Here is a 17244-nt window from a genome sequence, read left to right on the forward strand (position 1 = left end):
TCCATCTCGACCCCAGTCCTCATGGCAAGTTGAAAGAATGAACCGGACCATCAAGGAGGCACTGAGGAAAGTGGTAAATAACACAGGAAAGAACTGGCCAGACAAATTACCACTTATCTTAGCAGCCATCCGCAGCAGTGATAGGTTAAGAACTAAAATCCAGCCATATCAGGTACTATTTGGCCAAGCTATGAAATTTATAATCAGCTTGGACCAGCTTCAAGGACAGGCAGAAGGAGACCTGATCAGGGGCACAGCAGGGCAGGGCCCAGCTTCTGTGTGAGGGAGATTAAAAAGCCGGGGACTGTTCGCCTTAGGAAAGAGACGACCCAGGGGGATGTGATCATCAAGGGCTGTAAAATCCTTACTGGTGCGGAGAGAGCGTCACCAGGGAAGTGTTGTTCACCCCTTCACACAACACCCGAACCCCGGGTCACGCAGTGACATTAACAGGCGGCAGGTGTAAAACCGACTCGCGGATGACTTCCTCCAGCGCACAGGCAGCCTGGGGAACTCCCTGCCAGGGGATGCTGGGAGGCCAGAGGGAGACCTGGGTCCAGAAAGAACGAGATAAGTCCCTGGAGGACAGATCGATCGATGGCTCCTGGCCAAGGTGCTCAGGGACCTGCTCTGTCCTGGTTCCTGGGGTCCATGTGGACCTTGGGGGCAGGGATTGGGGTAGGGTGCTGCCTCCATCCCATGGGCTGATGAGGGGGGCTTTGTGGACCACAAAGTAATTGAAGGAAGAAATCCCTTCAGATCACACACCCCCCGCAAACCACCCTGCCACCCCCAGGCCTCACGAGTCCGGGGCAGGGGAGTTAAAATACATTTTTATTAGATTCATCCAAGCCTCCTCCCCAGCCCCGTCCTCCGCCTTCCCTGGAGCCAGGCCCAATAACACACCATGGCACACAGCAGCACCAGGGTTTACAAGAGACCCTACAATAACAAACCAGAACAAGCAGCAGCTGCAGTGGTTATGAGACCCTACAATAGCACACAGGTGCGTGCAGCTTTCCTCTATCAAGCAGCATTTAGCATGATTTCAGAAACCCCCCATCCCCAGAAGTACAACAGCCCAAGTGGTTGGCTCTAGCCAGACCCCCACATCTCTGACAGGCTGGTGGGAGAGGAGCCAACGCAGCCCTGACCCCCCGCGTCCTCCTGGGTCTTCATCCTCAGCAGACAACGCAGCGTCGGGGGCGGCTCTGGCTCATCTCAGCCCGCAGGTTCTGCATGTGCTGCTGCAACTGCGCCGCTTCCCTCTCGAACCCCTCCTGCAGCAGCTTCTTCTGCTCCTGGGGACAGAGCTGAGAGTTAGCACCACCGACACGTAGCCATGGGGAACCAGGCTGAGGGAAGAGCTGGGAGAGAACCCAGGAGTTCTGGCTCCCAGCCCCAACCGATCCAGGCAGCCCAGTCCCAGCTCCCCGGGGGCACCAGGGCAGGTACCTGCAGTTTCAGGTCCAGCACACGCTGCTGCTCAGCCAGCATCTGCTTCCTGTCCTCCTCCATCCTGGCCGTCAGCTGCTGGACGTGCTCCTGGTGACTGCGCTCCTGGTCCTGCAGCAGCTGCTCTGTCTTGGCCTGCATCTCCTCGCGCAGCTGGGCCTCCCGCTCGGCTGCCTCGGCCCGTGCCCGCGCCTCTGTGGGGGGCACATGGTCAGGGCCAGGGGGCTCTGGGGCCACAGAGCCCTGCCCCTGGGGTCATCACTTCCATGGGGCTCTTGAGTCATCGCCTCCAAGGGGCAGTGGGTGTATGGGGCCCTGGGAGCACTGGATCTATGGGGTGCTGCGGTCACCGGGCCTGTGAGGCTACAGAGCCCCTACACCGTGTCACCAGATCTATGGGGCTGCACAGCCCTGCCATGGGTCAAAGCATCTCTGGGGTCCAGGGGTCACAGGATATATGGAGCCGTGAGGGCCAAAGGTCACTGGGTCCATGGGGCAAGGGATGTCGGAGGTCCAGGGGTCACCGAGTCAATGGGGCCATAGAGTTCTGGGGGGCTGAGTCAATGTGCCCAAGGGATCACCAGATCCATGGACCCGTGTAGGGCACAGGACTACAGACCCCAGCTCCGGGGTTACCTTCAATCTCCCTCTGTCTGTCCGTGAGGCTCTGGTCTGCCTTCAGGATGGCCTGGACCACCGTCTCCTTGGACTTGAGAAACTGCTGCAGCATCTCGGCCGCCTGGGGGAACCAGGGAGAAAGGGGGTGAGCCGGGGCCCACAGCCCCTCCCACCTCCATCCTCCCACCCACATACCAAGGGACCCCAGACCAGCGGGAACCTCTGCACTGCCCTCTCATCCCGTCAGCCAAGGCAGAGTCTGGACCACAGCCCTACAGCAGGATCCAGCAACACCATCAGCACTTCCCCGCCCTAGGCGCCTGCGGGCAGCGTGTGCAACTCAGAGCCACCACCCCAGACAGAACCCAGGAGTCCTGGTCCCAGCCCCAGTTAATGCTATTAAGCCAATTCACCATTATCCCCTTCCCTGGCTCCAGCAAGTATCTCTTCTCCATCTCCCGCTGGTCTTCCAGGAGGCGCTGGTAACCCCCGGGAACCGAGTAGCTCCCCTCGCAGATCCGCTTCTCCAGCTCCTGGGACAGATCCTGCAGCACGGCCGAGCACCGGTCCGACGACGCCTGCTCGTTTCGGCAGCACAGCTCATCGCGCTTGGAGTCCAGCATGTCCTGCAGAGAGACGGGAGATGGCAGCCAGCGCCCCCGGAGGGGACAGGCCCCGCATGCCACTGCCCAGCCCACAGAGCCAGCCTGGCCTGGGGCCAGCGCCCCTGGAGTGGAAAGGCCCCGTGCCTCGTTCCCCTGTGGGCTGGTCCCAGACTGGGACAGGTGGGGGGTGACCGCAGGGCGGGGTCCCTGGTACCTTCAGCTGCTGCTGGTATTGCTGCTCCTCGTCCTTGAAGGCGCGCGCCATGAACGCCCGCAGCGCCTCCCGCTCGCACTGGGCGTGCAGCTCCAGCAGGTCCTGCACCGTCTCTGTGGGAAGTGTCGTCCCCCGCGCCAGCTGCTCCTCGTACACAGCCACGGCCTCCCCCACCGCCGCCGAGTTCTCGATCTGCGCCAGGGCCAGCACCGCGCTCTCCATGCAGGGCACCGCCCCGCCGCGGATGGCGTCCACGTAGGTCACCGCCAGGTTCCCCAGCACTGCCGGAGGGGCGGGGTCAGGGCCAGGGTGCCCAGCATAGCCAGAGGGGGGCAGGGGCAGCGCCCCCCACCCAGCCCCTGCCATGGCCTGCCAGTACTGGCCCTGGAGCCCACCCCATGGCCCGGCTGCTGCCCGGCCTGGCCAGCATCCCTAGACCTGCCCTGCCCCTGCAGCACATACGCTGAGCCTGGGACGCCTCCCATCCTCCCGCACCGCGATGCCCCAGCCCCTTGGAACAGGCTCCCATCCTGGGACACACCCCAATCCCCCCCCCCCCAGGATCCCGCCCTGATTCACACTCACTGGTGCCCGTCACTACGTGGCCTCCCGGGAGGGCTTTGGTGCCCGCGTGCTGGTAGATGTGGCGGCAGAAGCGGTGCGCCTGCTCCAGGAACTCGTGGCTCAGCGCCTCCTCGGGCAGCTCCTCCAGCCGGCGCAGGTCGCGGCACTGGGCCGGGCAATCGAACACGAAGCACTTGCGGGAGGGGAAGTACTGGCGCAGGAACTTCTTGGGTAGATCCAGCTTCTCAGGCTGGCCTGGGAGACCCCCATGGTCAGACCCATGGACCCAGCCAGCCTGGTACCCCAGCCCCACCCTGCTGCCCCCATCACACCCACAGGCCAGCCAGGCTGGTATCCCGCCCCCCAGAACAGACCCACAGGCCCACCTAGCCCATTATCCCACCCCCCAGATCAGCCCCCCCGGCCTATCTACCCTGGTATCTTGTGCCCTTCCTGCCCCCCAGGATCAGGCCCCCAGGCCCATCTGACCCACGCCCTGCCCACTGTTGGCACCTTCTCTGCGTGTCAGGGCGTTCTCCAGATATTTGTCCGCGGTGATCTGCCGCCCGTCCAGCTCCAGATCCAACGAGAAATCCCGCACGGCCCACACAAAGGCCGGGAAGAAACTTATGAACTCGGCCGAATCCTGCCCCTCCTGCCGGCCGCCTCCACCCTCCGCCTTCACCTTGATGCGCTCCGTCAGCTCCGTCACGTAGCTGGGGCTGGCTAAGGAACAGGACACGCTGCACCCCCCGCAAGGGGATCCCTGAGCCCAGCACCCACAGCCCTCACCCAGCTGCCCCCACCTCCTGGACACCTGGGTCCCTCCCAGCAGGGGCAGGATACTGCAGCTGCTCCAGGGCATAATGATCGATGGTCCCTTTGCTGTTGTAGACCAGGGTGCTGCTGAGCAGCACGGCCAGTGCGAAGATCCACACGTCGTTCTTGGTGTCGCCCTGTCGGGGGAGAAGGGGGACGGAAAAGAATCACAGGGCGTCAGCATTGGGCCCCACTGCAGAGGGCCAGAGTGGTGGGGGATATGGGGCAGGGAGCTGGAGCTCCCCCTGCAGGTCAGGTGGGGAGAACATGGCCTGTCAGACCCCACTGCAGAGGGCTGGGGTGAGGGGATAGGGGTTAAGGTACAGGGGAGAATGACCTATGCTGACCTCTGGGCCCCCATCTCCAGGCCTAGAGCCCCACCCCACATTCAGGGGGTCCCTGATCCCCCCAGGACTCCCCGGATCCCCAGACCTGAGACCAGCCCCTCCATTGCCCCCCACTCACCTTCTCCACATCGCCCAGCCCCTCGGTGTCCAGCAGCACCAGGGTGTGGCCGGCCCGGCGGGGGTGGGGAACGCACCACATCCAGATGCCCTTGGTGTGAGACTGCACCGTGGAGCCCAGTGAGAAACCTGGGGAGGGAAGGACAGAGCTGGGACAGATGCAGAGTGACAGAACCCAGGAGTCCTGGCTCCCAGCTCCCCGCGATCTAACCACTGGACCCCACTCCCCTCCCAGTGCCAGGGAAGAGAACCCAGCTTTCCCGGCGCCCCGTCTCTCACCAGTTTGCTTGCCAGCCAGTTTGTTCATGAGGTAGGACTTGCCGGTGCGGTACAGCCCGGCGACGGCCACCACCACCACGGGCTGGGGGATCTCCGCCAGCACCTGCAGCGCCTCCTGCTGCACCCGCAGCTCCCCAGCTGGGCTGTTCTCGATCAGGCAGACGGGGGCCAGCATGGGGATCTCCATCGCGCTAGATAGGTGTGCTACGGACACAGAATGGGGAGGGTCAGTGCGGGAGGGAGGCAAGATGCAGGGGGGCAATGAGATACAGGGCCAGGCCCCCCCACCCCCACACCTGTGGGGGACCCTTCCACTCATCCTGGGTGCAGTGTACAGCCCCAAGTGTCACCCGCTGCAGCTCACCCCAGGTGCAGACAAGCCCTGGCAATCCTGCGCATGGCTGCACACCCCCGGCCGTTCCCCTTTAAACGTACCTGGCAGGGCTACTGCTGGAGAGGCAGGACAGTCCAGGAGTCAGAGCATGAGCCTGGGACCCAGGGTCAAGTCCATGATCCACCATGGACTCCCCGGGCAAATCACGCAGGCCATATTTTTAAAGGTGTTTAGGTGTCACTGCACTCAGCATTGCAAAGCCTAACCATCCCCCGTCTCAGCCACTATGTGCCTCAGTTTCCCCATCTGTACAATGGGGAGAACAGCGCCACCCTGCCCCCCCCCCCATAGGAGGAGGGTCCAATACAAGAGTCCATGATGATGGCTCCCATTGAAGGACCACAGACGGGCAGCCAATGGCTACGGGAATGGACTCCCTGGCGGGGGCACTGAGTCCTCCTGCCTCAGTTCCACCCCGTCTCCAAGCTCTGTCCGGCTGCCCTAGAGCCACGGGCTGAGCTGAGGTTGATCGTTTTCATTCAGTGGCCGGAAAACCAAGGGGAAAAAATGGTTTCGACTCCACCCAAGGGGCAGGTGTCCGGTGTTCTCGCCAAACCAAACACTCCAAAACCAAATTCATTTGGGGGCTGAAGGAAACATTTTCACCCCAAAATGTTTTTTGTTTTTCTTTTTTTTAAGATGAATCTCACCACACTTGGGAACTTCACTTCCCAATGACACGTTGAACCGTTCGACCCCGAACTGATTCCCCTTCCAGAGGAGTTCTAGGTGGGTTTTTACCCTTTCTGTGCCCGTGTTTTGAAAACAACCCAGCTCCGTTTGGACACAAACCGCACATTAGAAAGAAAACATCACCACTGTTTCCCCTTCTTTTTTTGCCAGCTGGAAATCATCGGCAATCCCAGCCTGCATTTTTTTCACCATCCATCCAGAACTGGGCCCAGCTCCAGCCTGGGTTCTGCTTGCGGCAGCCGGATGGAGGCAGCACTGCCCCCAGGGCTGCCGTACATGGACAGCACAGATCGGGCACCCGCGGGTGCTGAGCGGAGCCGTTTGAAGAAGGCAGCGCCCCAGGAGAGGGCACAGCGCCCGAGGCTTTGGGAACGAGGCGAGTTTCATTGCGGACGCAGCCCCCAGCGGCTGAGAAAGTAACTCCCCAAAGATCCAAACATAACAAAAGTGGTGACGAAGGACGGACCTAGGCTGCTGGAAGCACCAAAAATGTCAGGGGGAAAAACAAAACCATTTGCTGTTGTGGGGAGCTGGCTGTGCTGATGGAGCAAACAAAGTGAAAGACAGACTGAGAAGGGGGAAGAAGCAGATTGGACACAGATCGCTAAGAAGCAGGAAAGCAGAGCTAGTGAAAGGAAATCACTGGTGATTGTGTGTGAAGGATCCCCAACACACATGAATAAAAGACTCTAAAAGGAGGGAGAAAGAAAAAGGCAGCAATGGCGACAATTACTGGGCCCGGGGGCATTTTGATGAAACCGTGGAGCAATGGAACTCAGATAATGAACGTTTTCTGGAAAACGGATTGCAAGATGAAAAGAAGGTGGCCACATTCTTAAGTATCATGGGAGCTAAAACTTTTAGTCTATTACGCAGCTTAGTGCACCCTGAAAAGCCAGGCACAAAATCTTACAGTGACATTGTGCAAATCCTAGAGGCACATTTTTCTCCAAAACCACTGGTCATTGCAGAGAGATTTAGGTTCCACAAAAGGAATCAAGAAGAAAGTGAAACAATTGCCCAATTTGTAGCAGTTCTGAAGAAGCTTGCTGAGCACTGTGAATTTAGTGATGTGTTAAATGACACCCTGGGTGATAGGTTAGTTTGTGGTCTGCACAATGAAGCAACACAGAAGCGCCTAGTGACAGAGGCCCAGCTCACCTTGCAGAAGACTACTGAAGTTGCAGTTTCTATGGAACTGGCAGCAAAGAAAGCCCAGCAATTAAGTGCATCCGCCAGAGTGCGTATAGTGTGATATGGCAGTGGGTAGTGGGGAATCATAGACCATTCCACCTTGGGGCAAATCCTAATCCTGCCCTAACGACCGGCTTTTCTTCCTCTTTGCAGCAGCAGACTGGGCAGAAACCGTCGTATGAAACCGTCCGGCGCTTCCTCGTCCTAGGTGGCAGTGCTGGTGCCCGTAAACTCCGGGACAGCTGTTTTGCCTGGCCCCAGGGATCCCAAAAGTGCCCAAGTGCCAGGGGTGCAAAGCAGTGAGACAGCTAATAGCTTAATGGAGTTGGGCCCTACCGGCAGAGAGCAGAAAGCAAGCGAGAGGAGCCCTGGCCGATGCCCTAGATTACATCCACCATCTGGTGGGGATGGAAGCATGGGGGTGGGGAGCCCTCCATGTTGCAGTCAGAACGACCCAACACATTGTTGGAAGTCACTAAGCCGCTCCCTGGAGGAGCGTCCTGCAGTGGGGGGTTCCACAGGTGATCAGGGTGTTCTGGTAGAGAGGGAAGTGGTTGGCCAGGCCCTCCATCAAAACCCACACGAGAATAACTTGCCCAGTGCTGAAGAGATCCACGATGGCTTCACGATCTCCTCCATCTCATGCTTCAGCCGCTGGATCTTTTCCTCCATGCGCTGGGCCTCCTCCTGAAAACCCTCCGTCAGCAGGGCCGCCTTCTCCTGGGGGACAGCGAGAGCATGAGGGGGATCCCCCAACCCCCACCCCACAGGACTGCCCCCCCATGGGCGGGGAGGGGTCACGGTATCAGTGTGGGGCTGGGCAGGGCAGGAGGCCTGGTGTGTTTGTGTGTCCCTCCCCTGCAGTGTGTGTGCACGTGTCATTCCCCACATGCTGCCCACCAGCAATCCCATCTCTGGCTCTGCCCCATGGGCCCATCTAGCCCGGTATCCTGCCCCCTGCCTGCCATTTGCCAGCGTCCTGGCAGCTCCATGCACAGGAGTCCCACCCCTGTGGAGGCTGAGGAGCCCTAGCCCAGGCTGTAACCATCCTGCAGGTCACCCCCACAGCTCCAAGCACCCACGGCTCCGCCGGTACCTTCAGTTTCTGATCCACCATCTTGCCCTGCTCCTCCAGCAGCTTCTTCCTGTCGCCCTCCAGCTTCTCCTCCAGCTGCCGCAGGTTCTCCTGGTAGCTGCGGTCCTGGTCCTTCAGCTTCTGCTGCAGCTTAGCCTCCTGCCGCAGGATCTGCTGCTCCCGCTCGGCTGCTTTGGCCTGGGCTTGCTGGGCTGGGACAGGGAGAGAGGTGTGGTCAGCTGCAGCCCAGGCATGGTCTCCCCCACCCCAGTGACATGACGTACCCCCCCAGCGGGTACCTGCCATCTCCTTCTCCTTCTTCTTTGTCAGGCCCTTGTCCGTCTGCAGGATGGACTGGCCCATGGCCTCCTTGGACTGGAGGAACTCCTGCAGAACTGCGTTGGCCTGGGGATGGACAGGGAGAGCCACAGGGTCAGGGAGTTTGCCCCGGGGATCCGGGTTGAGATTCTGGACTGGCTCAGGCGGGTGGGGGCTGGGACATGGGGCCTCTCCCCTCTAGGGGGCGCCAGCTCCCATCCAGCCCCAGAATCAGCCTTTGGTTCCCACTGGACACCCTCAGCGCCTGTTCCAGATGAGCGGGGGCTGTACCCGGCTTTTAAAGGACAAACAGCCCCACCCACGGGCACTGACCGTTCCCCCTCCAGCACAGCAGTCGAGGGCTGGACGGGCCATGGGAACAAGGTCCCTGGGACACGCTGGCGGGGGAAGGGCTACGTGGGTGGGCTGGGCTCACACTCTGATCTGCCCCTGCTCTGGGGAGGATCCAGGAACTGCCCGGCTGGGGAAGCTGTTCTCTGGTTATCAGCAGCACTTCCTGGGATGCAGACTGGGGGTCACAGACACACAAAGGCGGGCTCCAGCCCTCTCCTACCTTGATCCCCTTCCCAGGCACCTGCCGGTATCTCTGCACCATCTGCCGCTGGTCTTCCAGGAAGCGCCGGTAGCCCCCGGGCACCGCGTAGAGCCCCTGCTTGATCCGATCATCCAGCTCACCCGACAGCTCCTTCACAGCGGCCGTGCAGCGCTCTGTGGAGGCGAGCTTGTTGCGCCGGCACAGGTCCTGCTTCTGCTCCTCCAGCTGGTGCTGCCAGGATGGGCACAGAGAGGCCAGGCGTGAGGCAGCGTGGGGGGTGCACAACGGCAAGGGTGCGAGCCACGAGGGGGCCCCAATGGGGCAGAGGCGTGAGCTGATGCGCCTGCGCCTGGGCTGGAAATTGGGCGGGGTCCCCTTGGCCTGGCATCTCGGCTCTCCAGCTAGACAGGGGCTGGAGCACGGAGAACCTCAGGGAACAGGGTCAGGGGAGCCCAAGACCGGCCCACCCCACAGAGGGGCAGCTGTCCCATAACCCTTGGGGCCGGTGCGAGGGGCTGTACCATGAGCTCCCTTTGGAAGCGGCCGTCATCGTCCTTCAAGGAGCGCGCCATGAACACCCGCAGCGCCTCCCGCTCGCACTGGGCGTGCAGCTCCAGCAGCTCATCCGCAGTCTCCGTGGGCAGCACCGCCCGCTGCCCCAGCTGCTGCTCGTACACAGCCATGGCCTCCTGCACTGCTGCCGAGTTCTCGATCTGCGCCAGGGCCAGCACCGCGCTCTCCATGCAGGGCACCGCCCCGCTGCGGATGGTGTCCACGTAGGTCACTGCCAGGTTCCCCAGCACTGCCGGAGGGGCGGGGTCAGTGTGAGGTTCCCCAGCATAGCCAGAGGGGCAGGGGCCCCATCAGGGAGCCCATCTCCTCCCACAGCCTCACCGCACCCTGCAGAAGCCTGGCTGCTCCCTGCCCCATCCTGCACCCAAGCCTGGGACGTGCCCCCATCACCCCCGGATACACCCCAGTGCCCCATCCCAGATGGAAAAGCACCCTGGTCTCCCCCGAGCCTCGTCTCTCCTTGGGACACACCTGGTTTCACCCCCATTCCCCCCGCCATCCAGGCCTCTCCCCATCTCCCCTGGGACCTGCTAACCAGACCTGCTCTGTCGGGCTCCCTCCTCCCGCCACGGGTCATTTCCGTGCCTCTGCTCTGCCCTTGATGATTTTCCAGCGACCCTTCAAACCACATATCCTAGAGCTGGGTGCAGGCACCAGAATCGGCCCCACCAGTGCCGGACACTGGGGAACCCCTCCCACCTTGATTCATCCCGACCAGCCCCTCACGAGCCCTATTGGTCCCAGCGTGGCACAGGGAGCCGCTGACTCCCCAGTCCGAGGGCTACGGACACTCACTCGCTCCGGTCACCACATGGCCACCCGGGATGGTCTTGGGCTGCGACGTCTCCCAGATGTGGTGGCAGAACCCGGCCACCTGCTCCTGGAACTCAGGCTTCAGCTCAGCCTCCCGAACATCCTCCACGTCCCTCTGGCCGGCCGGCTGGACAAAGATGAAGCATTTCCGGGCCGGGAAGAACTGGCGGATGCACTTGCGGGGCAGGTTGTACAGCTGGGCTTCCTTGGTGCCACCTGAGGAGGAGACGAGCTGGGCAGCAGCCCTGCACAGAGATGCAGCTGCTTCTGGGGGGCAGCGTAGCAGCTGTTGGTCTCCTCCCCACAGGGGAATGTGTCCTCGCTATCCACGGGGATGGAGGGGAACTATCCCAGCTGGAATTTGGCTGGGACAGCAAATGCCCCAACTCCCAGGGACCAGTAACACCTGTGAGGTGTTGACGGCTTGGGTTTCTGTCTCAAGCAAACACCACCCCCGTAACACTGCCCTGAAGCCAGCACCGCTCCCCTACCTGGCTTTAGTTTCAGGGCGTTCTCCAGGTACTCGTCCTTGCTGATCTCCCGCCCGTCCAGCTCCAGCGTGAAATCCTGCACGGCCCACACGAAGGCTGGGAAGAACCTCACGAAATCAGCCGATTCCTCCCCATCCTGCCGGCTGCCCCCGCCCGCCGCCTTCACCTTGATGTGCTCTGTCAGCTCCGTCACGTAGCTGGGACCAGATAAGGAACTGGAGACACAGCGCCCCTCGCAGGGGGGTCCCACTTCCCCAGGGCCCCCCCAAACCCACCTGCAATGGGTGCTCAGAAGGAACTGGGGCAAAGGGAAGGATAGTCCATCACCACCCCAGAAACAGGAATTGAACCCACTACCCCCAGGGTTCAGAGAAGCTGCCTGCAGTACTGGAGCTGAAAAAGCAACTCTGCAGCTGAGGGCAGTAGTGGGTTGTTACCTCCTTACTCGGAGCAGCTGCTAGAGGGCACCGTGGAGCACACACTGCGCTGTGGGTCACAATTTCACTGGGGTGAAGCGTTTGGATAGAACCGCTGGACCCTTCCACAGGGAGATGGACCCCCCCCCCACCCCGCCGCCTGGCAAGGATACTGCAGCTGGTCCATGGCCTGCTGGTCAATGGTCCCTTTGCTGTTATAGACCAGGGTGCTGCTGAGCAGCACGGCCAGCGCGAAGATCCACGTGTCGTTCTTTGTGTCACCCTGGAACAACACCCACCGTCACCGTCCCGAGTGCGTCCCAGCCACAGAGCTCACAGCCCCTCGCAGGGCAGGGCGGGATCACCAGCCCCTTGGCACAGAGGGGGAAACTGAGGCACAGGGATCAGACTGGCCCAGCTCTCTGGAGCCCCAGCCCAGGGCTCTCTCTGCCAGGCCACAGCAAATTCCCGTTCTTCGAGCCGGGAAAGTCACTGTTTGAGGTTGGCGTATTTCCCCCGCACACACCCGTGAAATCTCCAGCTCCCGGAGGCACGTGAAGGGAGGGGCTCCCATTGCTCGCCTGTTACTGAAGTAAGTTTCTGACGCGTGTGGCTGTGTTAAAGCTTTGGGAAGGCAACACCCTCCCCTCCACCCCAGGGGTGCAGCTGCAGCAGCCTGCAGCAGGGCAGGGGGTTCAGTTGCTCTCATGCATCTTTGGCCCCCGGTGGCTGGTGATGCCGGCTCCTTCCTCCGCTAACGGCAGGGAGATGCTGACACGCGGCCAAGCCTGTGGGATCCTTCTCAATGGATCCATCTTATCTGCAGTGTCTGAGCCCTCGCCAGGCTGAATGTATTTATCTTCACACTCCCTCTGGCAGGCAGGGCGGGGCGTTGGCCCCACTGCCAACATCTTGGTAAATTTGGACCAAGAAAAGAAAGAAAAAAAAGCTGGAAATTCAAAATGAAATGTTTGAAAATTATCCAATTTCTTTCACGTGACCCAGCCCCAGGACACGTTTCCCATTTTCAGTCCCTGCCACTTTTTCCCCATTTTGACTTTTCATCACGATTCAGGACAGGAAAGTTTTTCTATATCTCAGCAGTTCTCCCAGGGGGAGCCAAGCACTTCCAGCCACGCACCTGGGCCTTCCTTCCCAGCCCCACACGGCATCCCCTGCACCCCAGCACCGGTACTGCTCCAATCAAAGGGCATCGGCTCTACCTCAGACAGCACCTCCTTCCCCAACAAGGAGCTCCTTTGCTAGGAATCTGGCCCTTAGCAGAGGGAGCTCCTTAAATATCTCATCCCCTTTCCCAGCATGCTTTGCCCTGAACTACAATTCCCAGCAGCCCCTGAGAACGACAAGTCCCAACAGCTCCTGTGTGCCAATGGGCTTTACAGCTGCTCTGCAAATTGGCTGATTCTCACACACTGTTCCCCCACCCCCCACTCACCTTCTCCACGTCGCCCAGCCCCTCGGTGTCCAGCAGCACCAGGGTGTGGCCAGCCCGGCGGGGGTGGGGCTCGCACCACATCCAGATGCCCTTGGTGTGAGACTGCTCCGTGGAGCCCAGCGAGAATCCTGGGGGAGAGAGGGGCGGAGCTGGGACAGACGCAGAGCGACAGAACCCAGGAGTCCTGGCTCCCAGCCTCCCTGCTCTAACCACTAGACCCCACTCCCCTCCCAGTGCCAGGGAAGAGAACCCCGTCTGTCTCACCTGTTCTCTTGCTGGCCAGTTTGTTCATGAGGTACGACTTGCCGGTGCGGTACAGTCCGGCGACGGCCACCACCACCACGGGCTGGTGCATCTCCGCCAGCACCTGCAGCGCCTCCTGCTGAACCTGCAGCTCCCCGGCCGGGCTGTTCTCGATCAGGCAGACGGGGGCCGGCATGGGGATCTCCATCGCGCTAGGCAGGCGGCCTACGGACAAAGAGTGGGGAGGGGTCAGCGCAGGGGGGAGGCGAGATGCAGGGGGCAATGAGATACAGGGCCAGGCCCCCCCACCCACAAGAGTCGCCCGCTGCAGCTCACCCCAGGTGCAGACAAGCCCTGGCAATTCTGCGCATGGCTGCACACCCCCGGCCGGTGCCTCTTTAATCGTACCTGGCAGGGCTGCTGCTGGAGAGGCAGGACGGTCCAGTGGTCAGAGCGTGAGCCTGGGATATGGGTCAAGTCCTTGCTCCATCACTGACTCCCCGGGCAAATCACTCGGGCCAGATTTTTAAAGGTGCTTAGGCATCGCTGCACTCAGCATTGCAAAGCCTAACCATCCCCCCTCTCAGCCGCTCTGTGCCTCAGTTTCCCCATCTGTACAATGGGGAGAACAGCGCCGCCCTGCCCCCCCAATGGGAGGAGGGTCCAATACATGAGGCTGCGATGGTGGTGCCCATTGAAAGAGCATAAACAGGGTAGCCAGAGGCCATGGGGATGAACTCCCTGGGGGCGTACGGAGACCTCTTGCCTCAGTTCCACCCCGTCTCCAAGCTCTGCCCGGCTGCCCTGGAGCCACTGTTTCCCCTTCATTTTTTCATTTCATTTATTCCCCTGCAGCCGCGCCATGGCTCGGTTCGACCCGCGCGGCCCGTGCCCGCTCTGCAGCGCCCTCCTGCTGCGCGAACCAGGCGCAGCCAGCGCGACGTGGGGTGATGGGGCTGAGTGGCCGGATCGCCTGGCGCGGGGTCACCGAGCGGGAAAGACGGGCGTGTCTGGGGGGAAGTAGCCGGCTGAGGGGTCGGGGCTGACCCCCAGGGGGCAGATCAGGCAGAGACATGGGCTGCGGCAAAGAGGTCAGGGTTCAGGTTGTGGGTCTAGGGCTAAGCGGTGATGGTTGGAGGCAGGGGCAGAGCTAGGGGGAGGGGCAGAGTTACAGGGCTGGGTAGTTATGGGGTGGGAGCTGTGGGGCAGAGATACAAGGATGGGGGGTTGGTGAGGGAGTGCGGGTCAGCGTTCAGGGGTTGGGAGACGTAGTTAGGGTCAGGGTCAGACCCTGCTCCCCACCCCCAGTGCTGAGTTGGTCTCCCTCCCACGGCCCGGATCGACCCGGGATCCAGGCCCCGCATCAGCAGCCGCTCCTTTTGCTCTAGCGCCCGGGCGAAGGCCCCAGGACATCCTCGTCCGCTGGCTGGCACCTGCCCGGGAACTGCTGCACCGGTGCCTGGCCCCCGAATGGATCCGTTACTGTTGGGGGGAGCTGAACCCTGGGGGAAGGGAGCAGCCGGTGCCCTACCTGGCCGGGGCGAGGGCTGCCCAGCTGCGCTCTGCGTCCGTTAGTTCCCTCCCGCGGGTCCGTCTGTCCTTCCGAGCAGCTCGGAGGCTCTGATTTATACCGCAGCGGGTCCAGGAGACACGTGCAGAGTCAGATGGAAACTGAAAGTAGAAGCGGTGCCGGTTTAACTCCTTCGCAGCCTCCAAGACTCGAGGGCCAGCGCCGAGCATCAAGATCAGCTGGTGCGAGTCCGACCTCCTGCCCCCGGCGGCCGCAGCCCCTCGCCCAGCCCGGCCCGCCTGGGACAGCCCTGAGCTCGGCCTGAGTCACGGACGCTCCAGCCACGGGGAGTGACGGGAACCGCCAGTGACACGAGTTTAACCTGCACGTGACCCGGGCCCGGCTGCAGAGGGAGGCGAGACCCCCCAGGGTCGCTGCAAAGCTGCCAGGGGGGGAAATCCCTTCCCGACCCCAGACCTGGCATGCAGTGGAGGGGCTGTGCTGCGTCCTCAGAACCGCTGCGGATCAGAAGTCCTGCCTGCCACCGGCTGGGAACCTAACTGCAGCGTCAGCCACCGGTTTGGGAGAACCTGCTCCCCTCCTGCAGCCTGCCCTGCCCTTGACATTTTCTGGTGGGCTGCCCTAGGCACGGACGGTCACACCCACTCCCCTCCCAGAGCCAGGGAGAGAACCCAGGAGTGAGCGATTCGGGGGGCTCAGCAACCCCCACTGCCCCCCACCCACTACTGAGTCCCCAGAACCACTCACTGCAAGGTGGTATCCCTAGCAGTGCACTGGGACCAGCACGACTGTGAGAGTCAGAGTGGGGGGCTGGGAGTCAGCTGGGTGCACTTGGGACCACTGTGCTGTGTGTCATGGCCCCTGTACTGCAAACAGTTCCCTCAGCACCTGGAAACCCAGTGTGGCAGACTCTGGGTTTACACCCCCAGATATCACCCAGGACGGAGGTGCAGGCCCCAATGACTCTGGCCTGCTGCTCCGGAGGCATCATCCCCATGAACTGGGTGGCTGCAGACTCAGCCGGGGTTAAAAACTTGGAGAGATTCCTCCTCCCCGCACCCTCCTTTTCCCCGAAACGATCCCAGTGCTAGGAAAGGCAACGGCTGCTTTCGGTTTTGTTAGCTGTTTTTAGAGACAGGCCAGGCCATTCCACTCTGTGCAAGGATCATGGAAAGTTTGCTGGAATGCAGAAGGAGATGAGCCTCAGCTGGATTAAACAAGCTATGTAGCCTTAATAGATAAGATGTAGCTAACTGTAAAGCATCAGCAAAAACACCTTATGAATAATGTATATCTTTGTAAGTAGAAATAGAAATAATATAGGCCAATAGTGAATGAGGGAATCGGTTCAGGCCCTTGTAAGGGGGATATGTATGGTCTTGTCATGAATGTTTAAGTAGCAATAAGGTATAAAACTGTCTGTAATCCTTTGTTCGGGGTCTTTTTCCACTGTCCACTTGTGGGCTTGGGAATTGACCTTCTGCAGAATAAACGCTGTTGGAGACTGTCCAGCCTGAAATTCTGTGTGGGTCTCTTATCGGTGCAGGGTAACGAACCACACTTGGAATCTTTTTCCGGCAGTTTCCATCTGACTCAGACGTGTTCACCCGTATTTAGAGCTGCCAGACCCGATCGTCCCCTCCCTGCCATGGTGCGTGAGTCGGCAACGTGGACAGGTCTACAAATATCTGTTCAATGTGCAGCAGGGACAGATGATCAAAGAAAGTCTCCTGCTGCCACTCTATAAATCCCTGGCGCCGCCATGGCCGTGATTCCTGCCTGCGCTTCTGGGACCCCCCGGCCCCAGCTCCAGATAGATCTTTCAGCCTTGGAAAAAGGGCCGAGCAGGGCAGCGAACATGATCAGGGGCACGGCAGGGCAGGACCCAGCTTCTGCGTGAGGGAGATTAAAAAGCCGGGGACTGTTCGTCTCAGGAAAGAGCCGACCCAGGGGATATGATCATCAAGGGCTGTAAAATCCTTACTGGTGCGGAGAGAGCGTCACCAGGGAAGTGTTGTTCACCCCTTCGCACAACACCCGAACCCCGGGTCACCCAGTGACATTAACAGGCGGCAGGTGTAAAACCGACTCGCGGATGACTTCCCCCAGCACACAGGCAGCCTGGGGAACTCCCTGCCAGGGGACGCTGGGAGGCCAGAGCGAGACCTGGGTCCAGAAAGAACGAGATAAGACCCTGGAGGACGCATCCATCGATGGCTCCTGGCCGAGGTGCTCAGGGACACCACCCCTGCTCTGGGTGTCCCGAGGCGTCTGACTGCCGGGAGCTGGGACTGGACGACTGAAATGGTCCGTCTGTCCATTCGCTCTGTCAGCTGTCAGTGCTGGGCACAGAGTGGTGCTAGGGGCACCATGCTGCAGGGAGTCGGGGGGGAAGGGGCTTAGCAGGGGGCGCTGTGAGGCATGGAGTAGGGCGGGGGGTTGGTAGCGGAACCGTGGTGCTGGGAATAGGGCA

General features: G+C 61.0%; 2 protein-coding genes across 2 annotated transcripts; both read right to left on the reverse strand.

Annotated features, from left to right (window-relative positions):
- Nucleotides 1-1181: 1181 nt before the first annotated feature.
- LOC137143998 (guanylate-binding protein 1-like) lies at nt 1182-5211 on the reverse strand. Its single transcript, XM_067534081.1, has 10 exons — nt 5019-5211; nt 4741-4868; nt 4303-4412; nt 3961-4172; nt 3478-3711; nt 2893-3173; nt 2487-2699; nt 2092-2194; nt 1456-1649; nt 1182-1301 (listed from the first exon to the last, which is right to left on the reverse strand). The coding sequence occupies exons 1-10, from the start codon at nt 5203-5205 to the stop codon at nt 1182-1184; spliced, it is 1782 nt and encodes a 593-aa protein (XP_067390182.1). The 5' UTR covers nt 5206-5211.
- Nucleotides 5212-7869: 2658 nt separating this feature from the next.
- On the reverse strand, nt 7870-13463 carry LOC137143992 (guanylate-binding protein 1-like). Its single transcript, XM_067534075.1, has 10 exons — nt 13262-13463; nt 12998-13125; nt 11715-11824; nt 11126-11322; nt 10617-10850; nt 9770-10050; nt 9267-9479; nt 8674-8779; nt 8396-8586; nt 7870-8019 (listed from the first exon to the last, which is right to left on the reverse strand). Exons 1-10 carry the CDS (start codon nt 13446-13448, stop codon nt 7870-7872), a joined length of 1797 nt encoding a protein of 598 aa, XP_067390176.1. The 5' UTR covers nt 13449-13463.
- Nucleotides 13464-17244: the final 3781 nt, after the last annotated feature.

Source organism: Emydura macquarii, unplaced genomic scaffold (genome assembly GCF_026122565.2).
Source record: "Emydura macquarii macquarii isolate MOO-44397 ecotype Brisbane River unplaced genomic scaffold, CSIRO-AGI_Emac_v2 contig_3384, whole genome shotgun sequence".
Lineage (NCBI taxonomy): Eukaryota > Metazoa > Chordata > Testudines > Chelidae > Emydura > Emydura macquarii.